General features: G+C 57.6%; 2 protein-coding genes and 1 long non-coding RNA gene across 6 annotated transcripts in view; 2 read left to right on the top strand and 1 right to left on the bottom strand.

Moving 5' to 3' along the window:
* The window catches only part of Ahnak2 (AHNAK nucleoprotein 2), a 32,215-nt gene extending 31,849 nt beyond the window's left edge, over positions 1-366 (bottom strand). The window contains 1 exon segment of the mRNA XM_040742364.1: positions 204-366. The gene's annotated coding sequence lies outside the window, so the exon portion shown is untranslated.
* Positions 367-1,964: 1,598 nt separating this feature from the next.
* LOC121139226 lies at positions 1,965-5,890 on the top strand. Of its 3 annotated transcripts, none has more exons than XR_005876078.1 (3): positions 1,965-3,640; positions 3,766-5,194; positions 5,343-5,890. It is a non-coding gene; the product is annotated as an uncharacterized LOC121139226 (long non-coding RNA). The 3 variants fall into 3 exon arrangements; XR_005876077.1 differs by having other exon boundaries at positions 1,965-5,194; positions 5,343-5,424; positions 5,513-5,888; XR_005876076.1 differs by having other exon boundaries at positions 1,965-5,194; positions 5,343-5,464; positions 5,556-5,888.
* Positions 5,891-13,422: 7,532 nt separating this feature from the next.
* Clba1 (clathrin binding box of aftiphilin containing 1) lies at positions 13,423-20,501 on the top strand. 2 transcript variants are annotated; one of them, XR_005876075.1, is made up of 6 exons: positions 13,423-14,291; positions 15,507-15,652; positions 16,553-16,682; positions 16,960-17,177; positions 18,785-18,901; positions 19,799-19,897. XR_005876075.1 is itself a non-coding variant. In XM_005068299.4 (5 exons), the coding sequence occupies exons 1-5, from the start codon at positions 13,857-13,859 to the stop codon at positions 19,958-19,960; spliced, it is 990 nt and encodes a 329-aa protein (XP_005068356.1). In that variant the 5' UTR covers positions 13,430-13,856; the 3' UTR covers positions 19,961-20,501. The 2 variants fall into 2 exon arrangements, 1 of the variants encoding a protein (XP_005068356.1); XM_005068299.4 differs by lacking the exon at positions 16,960-17,177 and having other exon boundaries at positions 13,430-14,291; positions 19,799-20,501.
* The last annotated feature ends 3,183 nt before the right edge of the window (positions 20,502-23,684 follow it).

Below are 23,684 nucleotides of genomic sequence, written 5' to 3'. Positions count from 1 at the left end.
CTGGGGTCCAAACAGCTCCATGCTAGCATTTTCCCAACCCAGCCTGGCTGGCCCTGGCACAAGCTAGCTGGAGCCATAAAAAAAAAAAACCCCTGACGCCCCTGTCCTTCAACATGGGCAGGGAGCAGAACAGAAGGGAGATGCCCAGCCCAGCTCTGCCCCTCCAGCCTCCCTCGCTGGCTGCCCATCCGGCCCCCTCTGACCTGCTGAGTGGCGAGGGGGCAGGTGTTGCAGGGCTGAGCCCAGAAGGGGAAGGGGTGCAGAAGGGATGCAGCCGCTTCTCGAAGAAGAAGACTCCAAACTTGTCTAGAAGAAATCCTGGGCTGGTTGCCTCCCACCAGTTCCGCCCCTCCGCAGCCCCTCCCCTCACTGTCCCTCCTCCCTGGTCTTCAGTCGGGCTCAGTGCGCCCTGCCAACCCCCCTTTCCCAAACACAGGCACACACCCTTACCAGAGGGAGTGGGCGGTTCCCCTCTCAAGGCCAGGGACCCCACCCCAGCTCCCCACCCCCACCAGCCCGGGCAGCTGACCTGGAGAGGAAACGCCTGCTGTCTGACTCACAACCACTGGCCCAGCCAGTTACCAACTGTGTGAGCACCCGCCTGCTGCTGTGTGGGTATACGGACATAAAGCTGGCTCTCCCATTCCCAAGCCTTGGGCCTCAGTTTCCCTGCGGTGGCTGGGGGCTCAAAAATGGGAAAGGGGCTGGGTGTGGTGGTTCATCCCAGCTCTGGGGAGCTGGAGGCAAGCAGATCTCTGTGAGTTTTGAGACCAGCCTGGCCTAAATGACAAGTTCCAGAAGAGTCAGAGATACATGATGAGATCCTGTCTTTTAAAAAAGGGAGGAGGAGAAAGAGGAGGAGGAGGAGGAGGAGGAGGAGGAGGAGGAGGAGGAGAAGAAGAAGAAGAAGAAGAAGAAGAAGAAGAAGAAGAAGAAGAAGAAGAAGAAGAAGAAGAAGAAGAAAAGGAGAAGAAGAAGAAAAGGAGAAGACACCCAAAACAACACCTTTCTAATCCTTTGGCAAATGGCATCTCCTGCACCTGGGGATGGGAGAGGGTACTGCATGATATAGGTGAGGCTGGACCTCAGAACTGACCATTGCACTTCCCTCCCACCCTTCTGTTTTGCAAGCCACCCACTGCCCAGAGCTGTTCCCTCTCACACACCTTTTGCCCTCTCCACCCCCAGCTTCTGGTTTCCAACCCCTCTTTGCTCTCGGTATCCAGCAGGCCTGGGCAGCAGTCACCAGCTGTACTAGCTATAGTTGGGATCCCAGGACTGGCCGTGGGCACCTGAACCTAAGGGCAGGCTGCAGCAGCTTAGATGTGCCAGCTAAGGGGTCCAGGACAGGGAAGGGTCAATACGGACGGGCAGACCCGCCAAACGTGCCAGGCCCTAGACCGTCACATGGGCCCCGGAATGAGAGCCACTGGAAGAGCCAGTAAGCATATAGAAGCCAAGAGCTGCCTCTGAGAACTCCAAGGAAGGGAGGAGGCCGGACTCACTGGTGGGCAAATAGGCAGAGAGACTTCAGGGATCTCCTCTGTCCTGGAAGAGGAAGAACTGGCAGGCTTCCCCCAACCCTGCCCTAAAAACCTAGCGGTATGAAAGGAGCAAACGGCTCTGTTTGCACTGCACAGGAAAGGAGCAAGGTCTCCCCACCTCCCGCTCCAGGGCCGCTCTCCCTAGCTGCTCTCACCTGGGAGCTCTGTTTACTGCCCACAGCAGACCAAACTGTCAGCTCTAGGTGGGGCGAGGCTGGCTGAGTCAGCAAGCAGTGGCAAGCCAGGGCAGGATCGCTAGAGCGAGGCGGGAAGGATGCTGGCAGGAAGCAGGTCCCTGTTGCCACAGTGTACTCTCCTGAGCCTGGTGACCAATCCAGTCAGGCCCCCGCTCTGCCCCTGAGCCCCCCCCACGGTGCCTTCTGACTCCCCCTGCTTCTTCTGAGATCACCATGGTACTAGCCTTAGGCGGAGTCCCACCTCACTGTAGCAGAGGGACTCCCTACAAAGGGACCTGCAGCTTCCAGGGTGGCTGAGTCATCCTCCCAACCTGAGGGGGGTCATGATCCCCCAGCATAGGCTCTGCTACAGAAACCTACTGCCGTCTCCCATCTCCACCGCACCAAGGGCTCCTGAGGTGACGGGGATTGGGACAGGGGATGGCAGGGAGGGGAAGTCAGGGTCGCTGTGATTCTGAAGGACCTCGAGAGCTGCTCCGGGCCCACATCCAGCCCACAGGGGCTCACTCGGCTCTCAGCGGGCCTGGCTGACCTCAGGTCTTAAGGGTGCCTACACACACCCTGCTCGACCCTTGATTTTATGTAGCAGGGCCCAGTGGTCAGGCGTGAGCCAGTGGAGGGCCGTGGGCACCTGCTGAGTCACATGTCACAGGCCCTGAGGCCTCGGTGTCTGGATGTGCCGAGTGAGGCCCCACTGCACGGGCATGTCTGGCTTGAAGCTGCCAGGTCCCCTAGCCCAACTCTCTGGTGCCATGGGAACTTGGCAGTGACAAGACCGGGTGGGGCTGGGGGCAGCTGATAGTGACTCAGCCGAGGGCATTCCCGGGGGATGTGTCACGGCACGGCCTGGGTGCTGCCACTCTCCCACCCTCTAGCGAGGCCTGCCAAGGAGGAGCCACCCAGTCATGGGCTGACCCGAGCACCTGTGCAGGCTGCTCTTCCTCCTCCTCCCAGAGGGTCCAGCTCTCAGGAACAAGGGCCACCAGGGAATCAAAGACGACATTCGGGAGGGACAAGGCTATTTGAGCTCAAAGCCTGCAGCCGGTTCCTGCTCTCATCTCCCCTCAGGGCAAGCAGGGGCCTTGACTCAGAAGGGAGGGGTGGAGTCACCTGCACCTGGGAAGAAATCCCTGTGCCCCTGTGCGGGGCAGCTCCTAAGGGGCAGGTGACAAGCCTGTGGACCAGGAGGCCCAGGTCCAGTTGAGGCCCTGGGCCGTTGGTACCCTCGATACCAGCACTGTGTCCGGACTTGAAATCCCTTCCTGGTCTGCCTCATGACACCCAACGACTCTGCCCGCCACGCCTCCTTCATCACTGGGACGCCAGGACCCTGGAGAGGACCCTCATGGTCCTCTGTCCTCTCCGGTCCACACTGGGGTCAGGGAGAAGCTGGCGGCAGGAGTGGCCGGAAGTGTGTTTGCCCTGTGTGCAGGTGTGGGGAATGGGGGGCACGGCCCTCCCGCTCCAGGCCTCCTGGGCCCAGATCCAATTTTCCATCTGAGAAAGTACTTCTGACTATTAAATATTTATCCCAGCAAAGCAGGCCTTGGCTCCCTTGGCCCATGACTTCCAAAAAAAGAAAAATGAAGGGAAACCCAGAGGCAGAGGCAGGGAACAGGAAGACAGGGCCCCTGGAGACATGCCCTTCACAGAACAACAGCTTCCCTTGGAGTGGGGTCCAAAATTGGGAGTTTCCACCAAACTAAACCTCCCTGGGTTCGCAGATACACCCTTCCCTCTGTCCAACCCCATACCCCCAGACCCTGCTCCCTATCTAAGAACTACCCAGATCCAGGCTGGTGACGAGGTTACTATTGCCTGTGGCCCCCTCCTCGTGGACACCTGTGAGCCCTCCGTGACTCCTCCCAGGCCACCTCCCACTTGCTGGACCAGCAATGGGTAAATCTCTGCTTTCCCTCCTAAGTCTGGGGACCTCCAGGGGGCAGTGGCGTCAGCTCTCAGGCACAGATGGACAGGAAGAGATGAATGACATCTCTCACACTTGACACCATCCCTGAATGCAGGATGTGTCTCCTCCCTGGGCAGAGGACAAAGCCAGTGAGATCTTGACTTTTTGCTCCCAGGTGGCAGAGAAGCCCAGGTAAGTAAGAGCTCCACTGCCAGGGCTCAAGCCTCTCCTCCCTAGCCAAGCCGGTCCAAGCTGTGCCTGGAACACAGACGTCTTCAGGAAAGGGTACGGAGGAGGTCATAGAAGGAAGGACACAGAAGGCTAGTAAAATGCTCCCATCAGAGGCAGCAACTAGTGCCGCCCAGGACAGACGAGCCTGTCTGATCAGAGAGAGGACATAAGGGCATTGCCGCAGGCCCAGCCTCGTGGAGGTGGGCACAGCTGCCCAGCACAGGAGGTTGGGAGGCTGGGGGTCTGCTAGCTCCATCCTCCTCCCTACTCTCAGGCCCAAACCACCCCTTTCTTGGCTGATAATAAAAAAAATGTAGGTGCAGTCTGGGGCTTAGAGAGAGCAGGATGAACACAGCCCTGTCCCCTGAGTCATCCAAAGGAAGAGCCTAGCCGGACAGTGGTGGCACATGCCTTTAATCCCAGCACTCAGGAGACAGAGGCAAGCGGCTCTCTGAGTTTGAGGCCAGCACAGTCTACAGAGTGGGTTCCAGGATACCCAGGGCTGTGCAGAGAAACCCTGCCTCAAAAATAAAAAAAATAGAGAATAGAAAAGACCCTGGGGTGTTGTTAGCGATTCCTACAGCCCCCAACACAGCTTTTAGCCCACCTCATTCAAGTAGGGAAGTGATCCCAGCTAACCAATACCCATGGCTTCCCCCTCGGTGCCTCTCCGTGGACCCTGCGAAGCTGAGGAGGGGCCGCAGAGCCCAGCCTCTTTTCTGCCCTGCCTGGCAGGACAGGACAGCTGGTATCTTTCAGAGCCACCTATCCCCTCTCTCGGCTGGGTGCCTACAGAGGTCCACCATGATGCAGGGCTCAGCGTCCCTGCCTCGGGCTTCTGTACCCCATCTTCAGAACAGGAACACAGATTCCTACCAGCATGGGCAACCCCACCCAGGAGATGACAGAGCAGCACAGCACGTGGCCTCACTGAAGGCACGGCTCTCTCAGCATGGCAGCCCAGGCACTCCTGGGCACAGATGTCAGGTCTGCTCCTACACCCCGACCCCAAGACTGGGCACCTAAACATCTGCTCTGGCCCTATACTCTTTAGGAGAAAGAGGTAGTCACACCACAGCTCCCAACTCCAAAGAAAGAACATCCAGACATCCCTCATGATGCCACAGCACCTGGGGACTCCCTGGACGCACCAGGAGTTTCTTGAAGAACGCTGGGAGTTAGTGCCTAGGCTGTGCCAGGCTGGTGCAGATACGGCACCCGGACCACGGCTTGGAAAACATGACTGCCCGTCACTCTAACTCTCTGAGATTCGGCTATGCCTCTGGGGAGAAACCCACATACATGCCCTGAGGGTACGGCACCCAGCACTTACGGGGGTAAACTTCCCGATGTCAGTTAGGGAGCCTGTGTAAGGTCTGTCTCACAGCGGGTGAAGGCTCTTGGGTTGGGCATATCCCTAGACGGCTCCACCCCTCCCCACCCTTGCATCATCTCGTGTAGGTACATCCCCAGCACATCCACCAGGGGGCAGCCTCTGAGCAAGTTAGCTGGAACCACGGTGGCTCTGCTCTGGACTTTGGAGGTAGCTGATTGCCAGGGGCACCAGGGGCTTGAGAGACCAGGTACTGCTGGTAAAAAGCCTAAACCCAACCCTCCCCCTCAACCCTCAGGGAGTGTCCTTTTGGAGAATGTGTATCCTGGGTCTCCGTGCAGGGTTGAGGACAGCCTGGGCAGAACCATCCAGGCCCTTATCCTGAACGTCTCCTACCAGAGCTGCAGAAGAGGCCACTGCTCTAACTCCCTAAGAGCAGGTGGACACAAGGAGAACTGCTCCAGACAAGCTGGGGAGACACCAGTTAAAATCGGGAAGAAACACTATCGAGTGAGCGAGTGGGAAAGGCACACCCTTGGGGATGGGGTACAGAATGTGAGTAAATTGGGGGCGGGGGTCTGGAGAGATGGCTCAGAGGTTAAGAGCCCTGGCTGCTCTTCCAAGAGTCCTGAGTTCAATTCCCAGCAACCACATGGTGGCTCACAACCATCTGGTGCCCTCTTCTGGCCTGCAGACATACATGCAGGCAGATCACTGTGTACATAATAAATAAATCTTTTTTTTTTAATGTAAGTAAGGTGGTGCCTCAACCAGAGCCTGAGAACGAGGAAGCCTCTCATGCAAACTGGAGACAGCGCAGCCCTATGTCCTTGAGCTTCTCTGGGGGGGGGGATCTTCTGTGATGTGGGCCAGGGCCAGCAATGGGAAAAGGGGAGGGGTGGGAGCCCAGCATTCTCCCACTGCTAGTGGGGCTTATATGGGCCCCTGGGCCCCCATCTGTATGTGGGAGAATCCCAGCAGGAGAACCCCCCTGGGGCAGCAAAAGCCAGTTCTCAAAGAGTCCCAGGCTCCAATCCAGCTTCATCCCACACCAGACAAATAGATCACCCGAGGGGCTGTGGGAGCTCCACTCTGGGTGGCGATGATGCCAGGAGGGGCCACCCCTCTGGGTAGCACTCTGCATCATGAATGGTCTCATCCTCACCATTGTCACAGACTCGTTTTCCCCAAAGAGAGGGGCTCAGCCTGTACCGGTGCACCTCCTTCGTCCCAATCCCGTGGCCAGGGGTTGGCCAGGTGCCCTGGGCGTGGCCAGGCTGCTGCAGACTGACCCAGAGTCTGAAGGACAGTTTCTTGCTGCCCCACCCTGCCCTCCGAGACACCAGGGGTAGGCCCAGGCCAGGACAGGGGCCATCACATAAAAGCAGCAGGTACCCACTCTGCAGCAGATGCTGAGCAAGAGAGGCCCTGACCGTGGGAGGGGGTGTCAATCCCCTTGACCGGGGCAACAGGACCCTACTCCGGCTCGTTAGGGAGGAAGAATCAGACCTCAAGCCTAGCCCTGCCCCAGCCACACCTAGTTGGCCACTCACGCACACAGTAGCCACGCAGTGGATCCAACACAGCGCATAGCCTGGTAGCCCCAATCTAAGTCCTGGACTGGCCAGAGTGGTGCCCGCAAAAGCGGGTCAGGAGCTAGATCTCGCAGCAGGTCTCTTAGCCTAGGACTGCCGCCTGCTCACCCTGGGCCTGTTCCATCCAGTATGATGCACACCTGCCTCCCTCCAAGCAGCGCGCGCGCGCGCGCTCGCGTCCCAGCGGGTTACAGGAGGACCGTGATGAAACCGTGAGAGAGAAAACAGGGACAGCGAGCGAGTCTGGAGTGCAAGGAGCCACACAAAGTAATGGAAACCCGAGAAACAAAGTGAGCGGCAGAGATGGGGAAAGGAGCGAGAAGCACGAAACAGGCACAAGTGCAAGCGAGATGCAGAGCCCCACAGAGCCAGCCAAGGACCAAAAAGCACAGGAGACCCGCCCGCCAGGCCCCATTCCATCTCTCCTGCCCTTCCTCCCGAGCGCGCAGCCTGTCCCGCACTGCGCGCCCGCGTCACGCCCCGGCTCGCCCGCAGAGCCCACCCGCCCGAGGGAAGCGGGCTGCAGGCGGGGGTGAGGCGCACCGCTGCCGGGGGCTCCGGGCCAGGTGGGCAGCACCACGTGGAAGCAGTCGCACATCTTGGCGGCTGGTGGTGCCGGCCGGCGGCGGCTCTGCGCATCCAGTCGGGGCTGGGAGCTGATGCGCCTGGAGAAGGGCGGCGCCCACGGCCTGGTTGCCCTGTGCTGCCGCGGGCGGGCAGCGGGGCTGTGACTGCGGCTAACGCTTGGGGTACCTCCAGACCTTGGCTACCGGCCCCGCCCTGGTCCGCCCAGCCCGCGCTGACCACTCCGCAGGGACGACGCGGGCGGCGCCGCCGGTCTCATTCAGCCCATTGGTTGCTGCAGCTGAGGCTCCGCCCCATAACGGACCCGCCCCGTCGGACCCAGGCCCATGTGGTCTGCCCCCCTCCCCAGCTGGCCTTACCCCCCACCCCACCCCACCCCCCGCCTTCCTCCAGATTGCGTTTCTGGAGCAGAGACTTGTGAAGTTCCTCTGGGGACCACCACATCCCTGTGCCCAGAATCCAGGGCTTCCTTATCTCCAGCCTGAGGAAGTGTCCGTGGCACAGGGAAATGACTGTGATCTGAGCGCCTCAGGAGAAGGTGGGGTTCGGAAGCAAAAAGAGGAGATGCAAGGACAGGCTAGAAGCTGCTAGTGTGGACAGGGTGCCCTGGGCAGATCCCCTGTAGCCGTCCAGATCAGGGTTTGTCCTTTCAGTGGTTTTTGTAAAGAGCCTGGCAGCGGGGACCTGGCCATGACAGGACTCCACTGCCTTGCCCTCCCCCCGGGGATGCAGGATGAGAAGACGCAGGGAGGGCCTCTGTAGGGCTGGGACTGGTGTAAGGAAGGCGTCGAGGGGCTCCGGGTGGAAGCTTGAGGAGCCATCAAGACCTGCTGGGTGAGGGAGGACAGCGAGGCTGGGTGGGATTTCAATGATCCTGGGACATTCTGGATACTAACAGAGGGCTGGGTCAGGCCTTGAAGGGGGAGGGCAGGGCCTCCCTGGCCTTTTCTTGAGCGCCATGCAGAGGGGACACATTTTGGGGGAGGGAAGGGTGCAAGTTCTGTTTCCACAGAAGCAAAGTTGGCTGGCCCCAGCCTGGTGCAGACCTGAGGGAGAGAACTATCCCTGGCGATGCGCTGGCCACGCCAGGAGGTCAGAGAGGGAGGTACACGCTCGAGCCACTTTTTCTAGGGCAAGGAGATGGGGTGGGGGGCAGGGAAGACTAAGCCACACAGACACTGGAACAAAAGTCACACTCACACCAGCACAACACACACCGAGGGTCACCTTGGATGTGTCCCCCCTCCCCTCCCCGCACATACAACCCCCCCCCCCGCATACACAGATAAGAACAACAGGACACAGAGTGCACACGTACACAGGTGCTCACAGTCTCAGGTGCGAGCGGGAACTAACCACAGGAGTCGGGGCCCAGGTGAGCCAGTGGGCATTGGGATGGCTCACTCTCGGCAGTTCCCGTCAGCTGGGCTGCAGTGCTGGGCAGTCTGCCAACAACACGCAGGTCAGACAGAGACCCGTCACTGCTGGGAAGGAGCCCTGGCAGCCTTCTCCAACTGGAGAGGCCACAGCGTTGCCTTGGTGGGATACAAGTCTCACCCTCTCCCCAGGGGAAATGCCCTGCATGAAGAACACACTACCTTGTCTCTGGGTCCGTGGGTCTCTCTGTCTGCTGGACAGGCTGGACGGTCTCAGGCTGCCAGTCCGGTGCATCTGAATCTGGCTTTGGGGACAAGGTACAGTCTTGCAATGACCAAAGACTTTTGGGTGCAGACCCAGCTGTGTCCCTCGTCTCTGGGCAACATAGTTCAAGCAAAGTGGTCTCAGATTGTCCAGCATGACCCACCTGGGGTCGTGGTGGCTCCCATCAGCTTTTTGGGGAGGGAGCTGTGATCCAGGCTACCCAAGCACAAACAGTTCAGGTCTGGGGCTGTCATGTTAGGGGCATAGTACTAGGTGAGGGGTACTTAGGTGTGCCCTCCCATTGGCCACTGTCAGTTTGGGGACAGCATACTTGGGAGGGTTGTGCTTGGTGTCGTGAGGCCTCCCTTGAGACACCTGAGACTCTCTTGAGCATCTTCCACTGAGCCCTTGACCCAATGAGGTGACAGAACCTGGCCATGCAGGACCAGAGCATCTGTGTCTGCTCAGCGAGGGCTGGAGAAAAAGGCAAGGCTGCCATGCTCACTGGAGAATTGCCCCAGACCCAGGATGTGAGGTAGGAACCCAAGGGCTCCCCTGCCTTCTCTTGCCTAGTGACTCGGGGCTGGTAGGCAGCAGTCCCATGATGCCTGGAGTCCGGCACGGGAGCTGCAGCTTGACCGTCAAGAGGAGGTGAGGCCCTGACATGGGGAATCCAGCTGCCTTCTCCTGGAAGATCCCTCTTAGACTAGAGGTCACACCAGACAGTGTAGGGACAGACACCCTGGGGTATCTGCCAGAGAGCTTTTCCACCCCAGCGAAGAGGCACAGACAGAAAAATAAGACCATGCACTCACACCAACACACACACACACACCACAGACCACCTTGGATTTGTAACAGTACACAGACATGCACACACACTCCTGTGCACACAATGAGGTTCGTGCGCACAGACATGTACAACAGAACACAGGGGGTCACCTGATCAGTCCTGAGTGGTGCTCATGGGGTCCCATGGGTTGTGGCTCACTCACCACACCTTTGGAAGACCCTGTTACAGAAGCCAGGCTGCACCTGCGTGTGTGGACCAGCCACAAGCCAGACTTGGCTCCCCGGGGCCCAGCTAGACCCTACCACCAGCAGTCGTAGTCTGAAGCTTAAACCTAGTCCTGGGGTCACGGTGAACGGGAGCAGGGGAGAAAAAAGCATGTTGTAGGAGACCTGCTATGCTCCATGGGCTATCCCTTCCCCCAGTCTGAAGCCCGGCCATCTTCCGCTGCAGAGCAGTGCACTGCCAGGACTTCCTGTCACCACACTACAGTCCAGCCTCCTCCCCGTGTCCTCCTCTGGGGACAGATGCCCTGCTGGGGAAGGCTCCCGCAGCAAGTTCTGGCTCAGGAGTTGATACCCCCTCCCCAGCATGTGGGGAGATGACCCAACTCGCAACCACACCCAGCACACGAAGGCTTCACGCCTGCTCTAAACATCAACTCAAGGGGTGTTGTGCAGCTCTGTGACACCCCGTGATCTTTCCCCGCAGAAGCTGGGTTCCCAGGGACTGAAGACACAGAAAGGCCTGGGTCTGACATGGTCATGGCTGTCTTGCTCTCTGCCCCTCCCCACTTGCCTGACCCAATGCTCCACTGCCTCTCCAGGAAGGCTGCCCGTGATGCCCAGAGCATCAATGATTGATGTATCCTGCAGCCGCCGCAGCAACACGGCAAAAATAGTTTTGCTATCATCATGGCCCTGCCCCACCCCAGGCCACAGGCAGGCAGAAGGTGGTGGCATCTGCGGCCACTCTCCCCACGGCCACCCTACCCATCTCAGCCCCTAGCTTTGCTCGGATGCTGGAGGCGGTTCCGAGCCTGCAGGTAAAGGGGCGGAGGGTTGTCAGAAGCAGGTAGGAGCCCCTTTGGCCAGAGGCCCTGCCTCTACATCCTCCTCCTCAACGCTGAGTACTTGTCAGGTCTGGGCGTGGTCCCCAGGTCTCCCCAACCCTGCCTTCACGATGCTCAGCACACAGCTGGGTTAGTAAGTGGGGAGATGGCAGGTCATATTGGGGTGTCCTGCTGCCCCTATAGCAGTGGACTAAGCAGGCCAGCCCCCTGAGGCTTGAGGAAGCTCTGGACTGTACCAACCACAGGCACAGAAGCAGGGATGCGACCCCCCCAGAAGACTGGAAGACACCGGTGGTTTCTGTGGCAGTCTGCTCAACCAGTCCTCACTGTCAGGTGACCGTGGGAGGGTTTGGGTGAAGCTGCACTGCCCCAGGCAGGAGAACTGGGGGGCTGGAGAGAGAGGAACAAGGGAGGGGATGGAGGGCTGTTAGCACTCTCCCCTTCCCTGCCCGGCACACTGGCTCTGCCCTCTCACAGCCCATCCCCTCACAGCTTAACTCTGGGGGCCTCTCTCTCTCTCTCTCTCTAGCCCAATCTGCCCTCACTGAACCAAGCAGAGCTGCTGCCTCCTTTGCCCGCCTACGTGGGCTGTCTGACCTCCTTCAGTCAGCACTGGGCGCCTTCCTTCCCGAGGGCGGCCCCTCTGTAGTGGGGTCCCAGGGGACACCCAGGTCTGTTGGTTCACTGTTTGCTGCAGGACTGTCCCTAACCGACTGGGCTAAAATGGCAGGCACTTCCTTTGCCTACCCTGGATGTTGGCAGGGCTGTTTCTTTGAGGGGGGCTTGGAACAGCTGCATCCCTGATCTCCAACAGGTGCTGTCACACACCTACCCCTCTCAATCCCCCTCTCTCTTCCTCCCTCCTGCTGGACAGGGTCTCACCGTTTAGCCCGGGCCAGTCTCGAGCTCACGATGTAGCCTAGGCTGGCTTCTAACTTTGGATCCTCCCCCCTCAGTTTTCCCAGTGTTGGTAGGACAAGCCTGAGCCCCCCACACCCAGCTTTCTTGCCTCCGTGGCTTCTGGAGATTAGAACGTGGACATCTTTGGGGATCATGTTCAGCTGACTCACTCACTGGTCACACAGGTTGCCCCAACCTGGGCCTGTGGCCCCAGAACTAGAACCTTGTGTATTCTGGTCTTTCCTCCTACCTAACAAAGCTGAGACCGGGACAGACGTGGGACGTACCGAGGACAGAAGGACGGCCACAGCACCAATCCTTTTCCCACTTGGAGCCCAGGCCTCAGTCTTCAGGTCCCAGCTCCCTGGACCTCAAGGACAGCAAGGGCAGTGGGTGAGGGGGACTGGAGCAGCGCGAGTGGACAGAGAGGACCTGCTGGGTCATAACGAGGCCAGCAGAAGCCAGTGTCTGTAAGCGCAGACAGCGTCTGTCTGGCACCATCCTACCGGGCCTCTCAGAGTTGGAATGCTCAGCCAAGACCTAGTCCTGAGCTCTGCCTGCAGGAATTACAGAACGGTGCCAGGATGGTCCGCCCAAGGGAAGGGGGAAGGCTGCGGTCCAAGATGCAGAGAATGAGCTCATCTTGTCACTTTTAAATCAGATTTCCCAATAGGTCTTCTGAGGAGGCCGGCCGGCCGGGAATGAGAGACCAAGTAATTCGTGCAAGGGCATGGTCCAGGGGAGTCCAGGGGAGGGCGAGATCTGCATATGGAGCAGGAGGCTGGAGTTGGGTTTAGACGCAGACCTGACCCACCTGTTTCCCAGGGGAGAGTGGTAATGGCTGCTAGTCCAGGATGGCTAGGGTAGAGATGTGACATGCTGCAGGCTGACTTCAGATGGGAACAGATGAGAAAGGGCCAGGGATTTCTGTGGCTGGGGGCAAAGTTAGTTCATCAGGAGCCCTACCCAGCACAGCTGGCTGCAGGACGCCGAGAGGGTCTAATCGCCCACGACCGAGACTGGCCCTGCTCTGCCTGGGGACTGGCTGGTGACCAGGACCAGACCGTGAGCACACGAGGGGAAGGTAGCGGCTCTCCTGCTCTGGAGGCAGCAGACCCTCACCCTCGTACAAGGAAGAGTGGTCTGGGAATAGGCTAAATCAGCGAGACGGACTTGCTCGGACCCACGCGGCCTCCAGTCTTGAGAAACCATTCAACAGGAGCGCAGGACCCAAGGCCAGGCAGGGTAGGAGGGCGTAGGCTGAGGGGCCCCGCACCATGGCAGTGGCTTTACTCCGGGGCCAGGTGTGCGACCGCGGGGGACACATCGGACGCACAGGCCCCAGACTCCGTAACAAAATGAGAATGGCTCACTTGTAGGGCGGAGGAGGCAGGAAAGCCGGCCAGGACAGCAGCAGGCTGGGTCCCACTAGCAGCGCTCCCCGTAACCTAGCGTCCCCTCCGCAAGTTGCGACCCCGCAAGGAGCCCGAGAGCGGGGGTGGGTGGGGTGGAGGAGCGCTGTTGGCCCCGCCCCGCCGTGGCGTGCTGACGCCACGCGAAGCACGCCGGAAGCCTGCGGGCTCGCACCGTTGCCGGGCAACGCGCGGCGCTGGTTGCGGGCTAAGCTGGCCGTGGGTATCTCCCGGCCGGGCGCCGGGAGGCGCGTCGCGGTGGCGAAGGTGGGTGCGCGCCCTGCGAGCCTCTGGGCGCCCAGGACCCCCTCCGTCCGCGTCCCCGTCCGCGCCTCGGACCTGGTCCCGGAGCCCGTGAGACTCGCGCCTGGGACGCGATCCCCGAGCACCCAACCCTCAGCCCGCGGCCTCGCAGACCGGGTTCTGCGGCCCGTCCGTCCGCAGACGATCGTCTGCCCCCAGGCCTTCCACCGCCGCGCTCCTTTGGCCCTAGGACACGCCCCCCGTGCAGGACTGGCCACCCGAGAGCGCGCGTGCCAGGAGGGGTCGACTCCACGGAGGCACGTGAGCACTCCCAGGAAGCCCTGGGCAACCCCGATGTCTTCTGAGCAGCTTTCCCTCGGGTCGGCTGGCCTGGCCACGCCAGGATGCAAGGCGGGCAGGAGATGAGGACAGAGTCGGTGAGTGACCTGGCACAGGAACCTGGAGAGGGGTCCCTCCACCGGACCGCCGCAGAACAGAGTGGCGATGGTCTGGAGCCGAGGAGAATCTGCTGCGACGACGACAGTTCCCTGACTCCGCCTGACGCGAAGGCTAGCGGCTCCGGGCTGGAAGAAGGTCTTCCCGCCTGTACACTCAGCTGCCCACACCCGGGGGAACTCAGCGGCGGGTGGGGAGAGTTCGAAGGCTTCCGGGAGTCTTCGGCTAAGTCTGCGCAGTTTTCTCAGCCCTTTGAACTCCTAGGGAGAGCCGCAGAACATCATCCGCAGAGGCCCCCTTCAGTCCCAAAAGAGCATGGTTCTTGCCAGGTGCAGCAGGGTGGACCCTGGGCGACAGGCGCTGCGGCTGGCCCGTCTTCAGAGGTATTTCTGTGGTTGCGTGGGAAGTGTTCTGTGTAGCCGTTAGACTTTGCCCAGGCTGTGCACCGAGGGTGCGGGGGTCTTGTCAGCCTTTGGGTCCCCTCTTCCTGGTTTGTCTTTTGCTGTGTGGTTGGCTCGGGGACCCCGGAGAAGTGGATCTGAACAGGCATGGTGGGGGCCCGAAGCTGGGCAGCTTTCTCTGAACTCTTCTCCTGAGGCCCGGGGCAGCACTTGTATGGTCCTATCCCGAATCCGCAGGGTTAGACCGCCTCAGACCTGAAAATCAGGTCTCACAGGCCAGTCTTGAGGACTAAACGAGGTCGTGGCAGTCCAGGGTCCTGCTCAGCCGTCAGAACTGACCACACCTTTGCCTCCGTGACTGCCACCCCCCCCCAGCCCTGCCGTTCTCCTCCGCAGCGGCTCACCCCAAACACCCATGAGCAAACAGGAAAAAGAAAGGCAAGGTGCTGCTGGGTAGATTCTGCTGGTGAGGCCCGTGTCCTTGAACCCCCAGTGAGGACCGCTCTTACAGCTGCACCTTCCCGTGTGTTCTGAAGCAGGGGCTTTCCCACCGCATTTGAAATGTTAGGAAACATTGGTTGGTGATGGGAATTTTACAGAAAACCCTGGATGAGTGCAGGGAAGTCTGCACATGAGCATATGTAATACTCACCCGGAACCGCAAACACTTGCCGGCCTCTCTGCCACCTGGTTCAGACCTCGTCCACATCCACACACCTCCCCTAACTCAGAACCTGTCCACACACCTCCCCTAACTCAGAACCTGTCCTCACACCTCCCCTAACTCAGAACCTGTCCACACACCTCCCCTAACTCAGAACCTGTCCTCACACCTCCCCTAACTCAGAACCTGTCCTCACACCTCCCCTAACTCAGAACCTGTCCTCACACCTCCCCTAACTCAGAACCTGTCCACGTCCTAGCCCCTTGACATGGAAACAGAGACAGTGTTGAAAGTCCACCTTCTCCACATGTCCCTGACAAAGTTTTGGCTGTGCACTCGTTCCCGGACAAGCCCATGGTTTTCGCTGTATTTTTACACAGCCTGGAGATTCTGAGGAATAATGCCACCCGTGATGGCAACACCACCTGAGCGTGTGGTCAGGGACAAGATGCATTTATGTTAAGCCGGTTATTCGAAATAAGGTTACCTCATGTGTACCTGGCTCCTAACGTTGGACTGTTCTTTCTTTCCAGTCCATCCTGAGCTATGAGAAGGTTTTCAGGTTTGCGTTTCAGGAAGTCCCAGTGGAGCGGGAAACTGAAGACGTTTGTTCTTTAGACCATTTCTTAGGGATCAGCAGTGAAGAAAACGCGGGCCTTGCATCCGTGCCTAGACTGTGGTAATGAACTCAGACGGAAACGGGTTGTCACCGCAGCTTCGTTTCTGTGTGCTAAAGTCGTTTGACAAAGCTTTTTGGTTGTTCCTAGAGAGCACGGCATCCCTGTAGCCACCTGTAGGCCACAGCATTCCAGAGGGACCTGGAATTGATGGATGCTCCAGTAGTGTCCCTGGTGTGGCTTCCCGGGGCTGCTGCTAGGGCTCGGTGGTACCCGACACCTGTGACCCTCAGCCACAGTTACAGGAAGCACCCGAGAGCAGACACTGGACCCCAGTGCCCAGCTGCCTGGTGCTCCTGTGAAGCGTAGCCCATCAGGAGTGCCTGCCTCAGGGCAGCCCCAGGAGGCTACTGGTGACTGTGCCGTGGCCACGTTCTTCAGAGGCCCAGGTGGCTGAGGTGTCAGGCTTGGCAAGGCTAGACACGCTGGAGCACAAGGACAGGCATTGCTTTAGGGTGGAACATGTCATATGTGCAGAAACCATGTCTGGAGAAAGATGAGGCAGCTTTGGGTACATCCTGTGTAGCCTTGCAGCTGTTGGGGCCATTTTACTTCTCCCGGGCTGAGCACACATGGCACCCAGCGCTAACATGGCCACAGGCAGCATTCCCCTACGGGTTCCCCATGGATTCTCCTGAGGATGCATCCTGTATTGTATGCATCTGTCCTGTGACTGAGACGGTTGTGGACGGTTGAGTGAGTAACGCCAGTAAAGCTGGCCTAGGGCCTTTCCAAGAAGATACATAGGTAGGGGACATGTGGGCAGTTACAAGGGAGCACAAGTCAGTAGTGAATGTTTGCGTTTACAAGAGAGGAGAGCCCAGTTCTGAGTCCTCATGGGCCCTCTGCTGTGGGGCCGGAAGTCTTTCAAGTCTCCTGTCCTGACTGTACCTTTCTCCCAGTTCTGAATCTAGGAAACTCTGGAGAGCCCTCCAGAACACTGACACCGTATCTACTTCACCGTGTCTCTGGAATGAATCTCACTGCTGGGAAAACCTCTTTCCTGTCCTTGGCATAGACGCCGCTCAGAAGGTAAGGGGGCTTGGAGAATGTAGCAGGCAGGTTCTCTCACTGTGGTGACATACCCAAGCAGAATGCCTGGGGGAGAAAAAAAGACTTATTTTGGCTCAGATTTTAGCGACCTGAGCTTATGGTGAGCTGGTCCCATGTTTGTGGGCCTGTGGGGAGAGGAAGAGTGTCACAGAAGAAAACTCATGGTGGACAGAAAGCAGAGAGCAGTAACAGGCAGGGGCTGAGGCAAGAGAGAGCCCTCAAGGACACCCTCCTGTGACCCACGTCATCCAACCAGGCCTCACCGAAGTATCTCCATCACTTCACAATAAGCTGTGCGATTATAAACCTACTGGTGGATCCAGTCACGCCTGAAACACCGTCAGCAGGCAACAGGACCCCAGCCAGGAGCCTGTGGGGATTTTTCATATTCAAGAAACCGTAACAGGGAAGTGGACTATTCTGTGGCCAGTCACACTGGCATGGCACACTTTGGAGACAGTGACTTAGGACAAGGTGGGTGGTGTTGAGTACAGACTCTGTCGTAAGGACTCCTACCTGCCGTCAGCACTGGGAAGGCCATCTTCCACAGGGGTGTGGTTGCTTCTCAGAATGAGTCTGGAACAGGGCAGAGTTGGGGAGGGCAGGGCAGCAGCATGACATGGAGGCAGGGGGATGGGGTGTCCTTGGATGCGTGTGCAGGACCCCAGCTGGCATGGGGAGACAGGTGTGTGTGGGTCTGGGCAGTGGAAGGTGACGCTGTGTCGTGGCCATGCAGTGCTACCCTGTCTGTGGTAGCCTCAGGAGCCACTAGAGGGAACAGAGCAGGAGGAGAAGGGCGGGCAGGAGCGGGGCGCCTGCAGTGGGCGGTGCATACAGGGCCAGGGCTACTGCAGCGCACGGGGGGGGGGTGCGGGGATGAGGGCGGGTTCTGCATGGACGGGTGACGTGTGTGCGGTCAGCACATTTGAGGCACCTCGGCAATGTCGTGAGTGGTGTGGTGTGGCGGCGGTGGCGGTGGGAGCCCCTTGGTGGTCCCGAGAAGAAAGCCTGATGTCTGAGGTGGGAGCCAGCCAAGTCCAGGTCAGGAGGTGGCTGGGGACAGCTGCGGACAGGGTCCAGTGAAGCAGCAGAGCAGGCACAGGTCAAGCCCCGAGTCCCAGAGACGTCACACCTCAGAGCAAGGCCACCGGCCAGAGTCAGGCGGCAAAGGTCTCCCATTTTCTAACATGCAATGGAGAAACTTAAAGAGCCAAGCAGTGGCGGCGCACACCTTTAATCCAGCACTCAGGAGGCAGAGGCAGGAGGATCTCTGTGAGTTCCAGGCAGCCTGCTCTACAGAGCGAGTTCTGGGACAGGCTCCAAAGCCACAGAGAAACCCTGTCTCAGGGGAAGGAAAGGGGGGATGGGCAAGAAGGAAGGCAGCTTGGCCCTGGTGAGGGCATGGATGTAGGCTGTTATCAGCCCAAGGACACCAGGCTGGTCAGGAAGTGAGAGAGGAACTGGGGGACTCTCCCAGAGCCCCTACCCACCCACACCCCACATAGGAGGTCAGCCTGCAGGCTAGCAAGCAGGGTTCCTGGGTGTCAGGCGCCAGGGACAGAGGGGAACTTCCTGGAGGGGACTACGAAGACATTCTTTTTCTGTTGCTGTAACAAAGTACCTAAGACCAGGTAGTTTATAACATTGGCATATTCATGTGAGTCATAGTTCTGGAGGCTGGAAGTCCAAAGCCGTGGCTCTGGTACCTGCTTCAGCATCTGGCTCCATTTTCACATGGCCCAGCATCATGAGGTGAGCCACAGGCCACATCCGGCTCTAGTCTCTCTGCTCACAGCACAGAGGCAGCACTCTGACAATCCTAATCACCTCCCGCAGCTTCCTCCAAATGCAGTTAGCATGTGGACTTAGGAATTCAGTTTATAGCACGCTCACTTTTAGAGAGCTGGAAGGTTGAGGAGCACCGGGTTCTGGAGGCCCACGAACCAGGTGATGTTCCCGGACAGCAGGCAAGGCGGGGAGGGCCATGGCCCTGACCTTCTGTGACACCCAAGGCATCCAGGAGTAATACCACAGTGTTAGGATGAGCATGGCAACACTGTAACAGAGGTTTCTTTCCTTAGAGCCTTTCTGGAGGCCAGGGTCATGTTCTAGAAGGTTCTGACCTCAGAAAGCCGGAAGAGCTGCTGGCAGTCAACAGTTTCCGCCTACACCACTGCAAAGCCCTGATTCAGACCAAGGTGAGTAGTCAGAAGCTCCACCCTCAGAATGCCAAGAGAGGCGGGCGGGTGGCTGACTGCCGGGCAGAGGCACCTACAGGTCTGAGGCCTTCTGCATCCAGCCCATCAGCTCAGCCCAGCAGGGCCCAGCCGGAAGAGGCATGGACAGGAAGCAAGGAGGGAGGGCAGGCCTGTCTGGACCTGGACCTTGTGCTCGCCTCCAACCAGGCATTTCAAAGGGCCAGGGAAGAAGACAGTCGGTGAGGTGTGACTGGAGGGTGTGCCAGGGTCTGCTTTGTAGTGTTGGGGACAGGTGACAGGAGGGAAGGGGACGGATACAGCCCTGTGGCTCTATGGAAAGCCGAGCGCCAGGACACGGTGTGGTGCCGCCCAGCTGAGGTGGGCTGCAGCCCTGGTTGGTGTGTGGGGCAGGTGATGGGTTCTGTGGCATTCAGGGAAGGGCGTCGTCATGAGGCCCCACAAGACTGTCCCTCAGCCTTTTGGAAGGACAGGCCTCTGAAGGAGAGTCACAAGACATTTGGAACGTCCTTCCTTCACCCCAGCTCTGAGGGTGGACATCTGTGAAGTCTAGTGGATGCTGGAGCCAGGAGCCAGGGCTGAGGTGACCTAACTCAGTGCAAGGGTCAGGAGCACAGTGAGGAAGGGACCCACCCAGCTTCTGGACTGCAGGGCAGCCACAGAGCTGCAAACGTGGTCTGGCCATGTGGGGAGTTTTGCGGCAGTGACGAGACGAGGCCAGGGCCCGAGTGGATGACTCAAGTAGCTCTGTCCTCATCCTGGACCCGGATGGTTCTCTGGCTGAACTGTACATTGGGCCCTAGGAGAGAATCCCAGGGGCTTGAGGTGTGCAGGCAACCTAATGCCACATCTAGTACCTGACCACCACTTTCCTCTCAGCTCTCAGGGACATCTGGCAGCAGACAGGGCAGCCTGATTACCTACAGCCTGTTTCTGAAGACACCACTACAAGGAAATGGGCACTACATCACCATTCCACAAAAAAAGATCTTTACTCCACGCAACCTAAAAATGGCGTTCTTTAATAATGGTGTTTGCTGAAAGCAAGAGTACTTTGTACCTTTATGAGATATTTTACATTCTTACTGGCTTTAGTACTAGAATCTGAGAACTGTTCTGTGGCTCTGTTTTCCAGATCCATGTTAGCTTCGTAGGACCTCTGTCAACCTACTATATGATATACCTCGTGCACTCAGATCTGAAGGGTGCACAGGAAATGTCCTAGGGCAGCACTGGGCTCCATAGCATTTCTGGGGACACTGTAGGTTGGCACCAGGTGCCTGAGACCCCTGCCTGGCTCATAGTTGGGTCCATGAGTTCAGAAGTCGGAGAACCCACCCTGGCCCTGGATCCCCTCATGCTGTTTCCTAAGGCATTAATGCGCACCTCTGTGCTGGGTCCTGCCCTCACTCAGCAACCTTGGGGACAGCTTTCCTGAGTAGAAGGGTGGCAGGAGACCACACTGGGTGTGCCAGGAGGAAAGCTTCCTTTGTCATCTGCTGAGACACTGTTTTCTTCTAGGGGCAGACGCTAGCAAGCAGCACTGAATTTTGTAAACTTTTATTAAAAAGAAAAGACTGTATAAGCCTGTGTTCTTACTGACTCATTAGCTCTTGGAGAGGCTACTGTGGGGATGACTTCCTCAGGAGATGTTAGCTTCACTATTGACTGAACTGAGCAAGCTGTCCAGAACCAGACAGCAGTGTAGACAGGACATATGGAGACTGGAACGGCCCCTCAGGAGGGGAGAGGAAGGTGCTGTCAATACGTCTGACCCTTGTACTCAGCCACCACTAGGTGACATATACTTTGAGGTTTATAGCAAAAGGATAACCCATTGTTTTTACTTTATTTGAGGGAGGGGTGCCCGATGTTTAGGGAAGCTGCCTTAACTTTTCCTTTTCAGGAAGCAGCACTGACCAGTGCCTGGCAGGAGGAAGCTGCAGGGGCAGGGGCATTGCTGTCTGGAAAGTGTGTGAGTTATTCAGACTACCCAGTAGAAAAGGTAACTTCTCAAGACACATGTAAATGTGTGGTGATGGCTTGTTTATACTCTAACCAATAAAGCTTGCCTGAAGATCAGAGGGCGGAGCTAGCCACTAGTTAACCATAGAGGTCTGGCCGTCTGTACAGACAGGAAGTGATATGGCTGGGTGGAGAGAGGAATATAAAGCAGGAGACAGGAACTTGACTGAGGAGTTAGCAAGGTAAGAGTTGGCTGTGGTTTGCTCCTTTCTCTCTGATCTTTCAGCATTTGCCCTATCATCTGGCTTTGGGTTTTTATTAAGACCAATTAGAACTTGTGTTACATACTGGAACCATATGGAACAGACCATATGGAACAGACCTCCAGACCTCTATAGTTAACGAATGGCTAGCTCTGCCCTCTGAGCTTCAGGCAAACTTTGGTAGAGTATAAACAAGATACCACCACAAAAATAAGAAAAACAAACAGAAAACAAGGGTCAGCAGGCATACGAAAAGCATACTTGCCATCATCCACCATAGAGAAGTGGTCAAGTTCTGTGAGGCATGACCACACTGTTAAAGATGGGCTGGCAGGGACATGAAGAGATGTAAGTAAATGAGAACAACTATTATGGGAAACAGTATAAAGATTCTCCCAAAATGAAAAGCAACTACCATGTGATCCAGCAATCCTTCTGCTTGTGGGAACATCCAAAGGAGGAATTGTGAAAGAGCTGTTTGTACATTCACTGCAACCTGGTTCACTGTCCAAGATGGCATCGGCTGGGTTGTCCTGCAGTGTATGGGGAGATAAAGGAAGCACACCGTCTCTCCAGGAAGAGATGAAGCCCTGATGAGCCTGAAGGACACGATGTTGAGTGGGGTAAGCCAGGCACTGGGACTTTCAGTGGAGATGGTGTCAGCCAAGGGTATTCAACATTTGGGAAGTCCATTCAAGACACCTAACGTGTAACGTGGAGACACGGGAGTAGTTTAACAATCAGTTACCAAATGGAACGGTGGTGCACGCCTTTAATCCCAGCACTGGAAGGCAGAGAGGGGTGGATCTGAGTTTGAGGCCAGCCTGGTCTACAGAATGAGTTCCAAGACTGTCGGGGCTATGCAGAGAAACCCTATCTCGGGGGTGGGATATGAATTAGGTTCTGAGAAATCACTGGAAAGACTTACTGCTGAGGTAATACCTTGTCACCTGCCCCATTTAGACACCCGAGAACGTGTGCCTGAACGCATGCAGTTTCCGTCAAGCAAAGCAGGAGTGGGCAAGCTAAGGGAGACAAGCATCCTGCAAGTGCTCTAAATGCCCTCCAGCCTCTTGGGCTCGTAGCAGCTGCAGGCTGGGTGAAGCCACCAGGAGCGTCTCAGAACACAGGAATGCTGAGAGCCAGGGGTCCAGCTGCCTGAGGCAGCCGAACCTGAGCTAAGTGCAGCACCTGAGCAGCTCGGCTAGGGAGGAGCAAGTCCTCAGAGAGCCCTGCCCACCCTCTTCCTCACTTGCTTGCCTGTTGGCTTTGCTTGGGTGTTACTGTGTTGCTTGGTCCGGGTTCTCTATGCTTCTGCCCTCCTCAGCATGGTGACTTGTCGGAGTTGAAAGGGTGGGGGGCCCTTGGTAGAGCCTGGACCTGCTGGGGGCTAGCTTCTCTCTGGATCTGCTGGGGGCTAGCTTCTCCTCTCTGGACCTGCTGGGGGCTAGCTTCTCCTCTCTGGACCTGCTGGGGGCTAGCTTCTCCTCTCTGGACCTGCTGGGGGCTAGCTTCTCCTCTCTGGACCTGCTGGGGGCTAGCTTCTCCTCTCTGGACCTGCTGGGGGCTAGCTTCTCTCTGGCTGGCTTCAACTTAGCATCTTGGTGTCCTGCTCTTTGATCTACTTCATCACTCTGGTGGGGTGAGCAGTGAGGCAACATACACGGAGCATGTAGGAGGGCAGGGGTCAGTACAACACGGGTGTCTCTCAGTCACGTGTTCTCAATCAGCTGGGCAGTGTTCAGCAGCTCGCCTCACCACGGGTGCCTGGAAGCTGCTTCACAAGCTTGCTGCCCCTGGAGCAACACACTGAAGTTAGGGAACTGTCTAGAAGGATGAGGCGTGAACTGCAGGGCAGCGGAGCACGTGGTCCATGTGTTGGTCCATTGTATACATCAGTCACTCCATCCCTTCTCCCCAAATCTCCTTACCCTGTCTGCAGGAACATGTGACTCCCCATCCTTAACTGAACAGACCCTCATTTCATGGGCCCCACCCTACCCCTTATGAAATGTTGTTGGGTCCAATCCTGTACACATTTGGGATACAAAAAAAGATGAGGTGCATGCAGTTCTAAGCATGAAGACCTCGGGGCAGCTCTGACCCGAGTGGCCCCAAGCCCACTGTCCGCACAGAAAGCAGCTGTGGGGGCAAGCTGCCAGCAGCACCTACATTCCTGGCCTGCCACTGACCAAATGGTTACTTAGAGGCACGCTGGCCAGTGATGCCTACCACAGGCCTGGCTTGATACTACCTAGATTAGCCTTGAATTTCTGGCAATCCTGCTTCTCAAGTGCTGAGATTTTAACATGCATTCCTAGTTAAGGGTGTGTAAACAAAATCAGCAAACATGTGGAAAACCTACTTCCAAGCAGTCATCAACTTAATCTAATCTAAAAATGTCACATGTGCATGGCTAAACCGGAAGGTACCTGGGAAACTCGGCAGCTATACTCTGGAGCTCGCTGCCTTCCAAGGTCAGCAGAGAAGCCTTGGATAGCCTGGTCCCTCGGCAGCTCTCTAAAGACAAGCATCTT

This window comes from Mesocricetus auratus, unplaced genomic scaffold, assembly GCF_017639785.1.
Source record: "Mesocricetus auratus isolate SY011 unplaced genomic scaffold, BCM_Maur_2.0 Super-Scaffold_15014, whole genome shotgun sequence".
Lineage (NCBI taxonomy): Eukaryota > Metazoa > Chordata > Mammalia > Rodentia > Cricetidae > Mesocricetus > Mesocricetus auratus.
The sequence above is the reverse complement of the archived record's forward strand: the minus strand, read 5'-3'. Positions and strand labels throughout refer to the sequence as shown.

Excerpts from the sequence above, each read along its gene's own strand:
- Clba1 (XM_005068299.4), top strand. The coding sequence starts at position 13,857 with ATGCAAGGCGGGCAGGAGATGAGGACAGAGTCGGTGAGTGACCTGGCA. Across the intron at positions 14,292-15,506 it reads CGGCTGGCCCGTCTTCAGAG|TCCATCCTGAGCTATGAGAA; the intron begins GTATTTCTGTGG and ends CTTTCTTTCCAG. Across the intron at positions 18,902-19,798 it reads AAGCCCTGATTCAGACCAAG|CTCTCAGGGACATCTGGCAG; the intron begins GTGAGTAGTCAG and ends CTTTCCTCTCAG.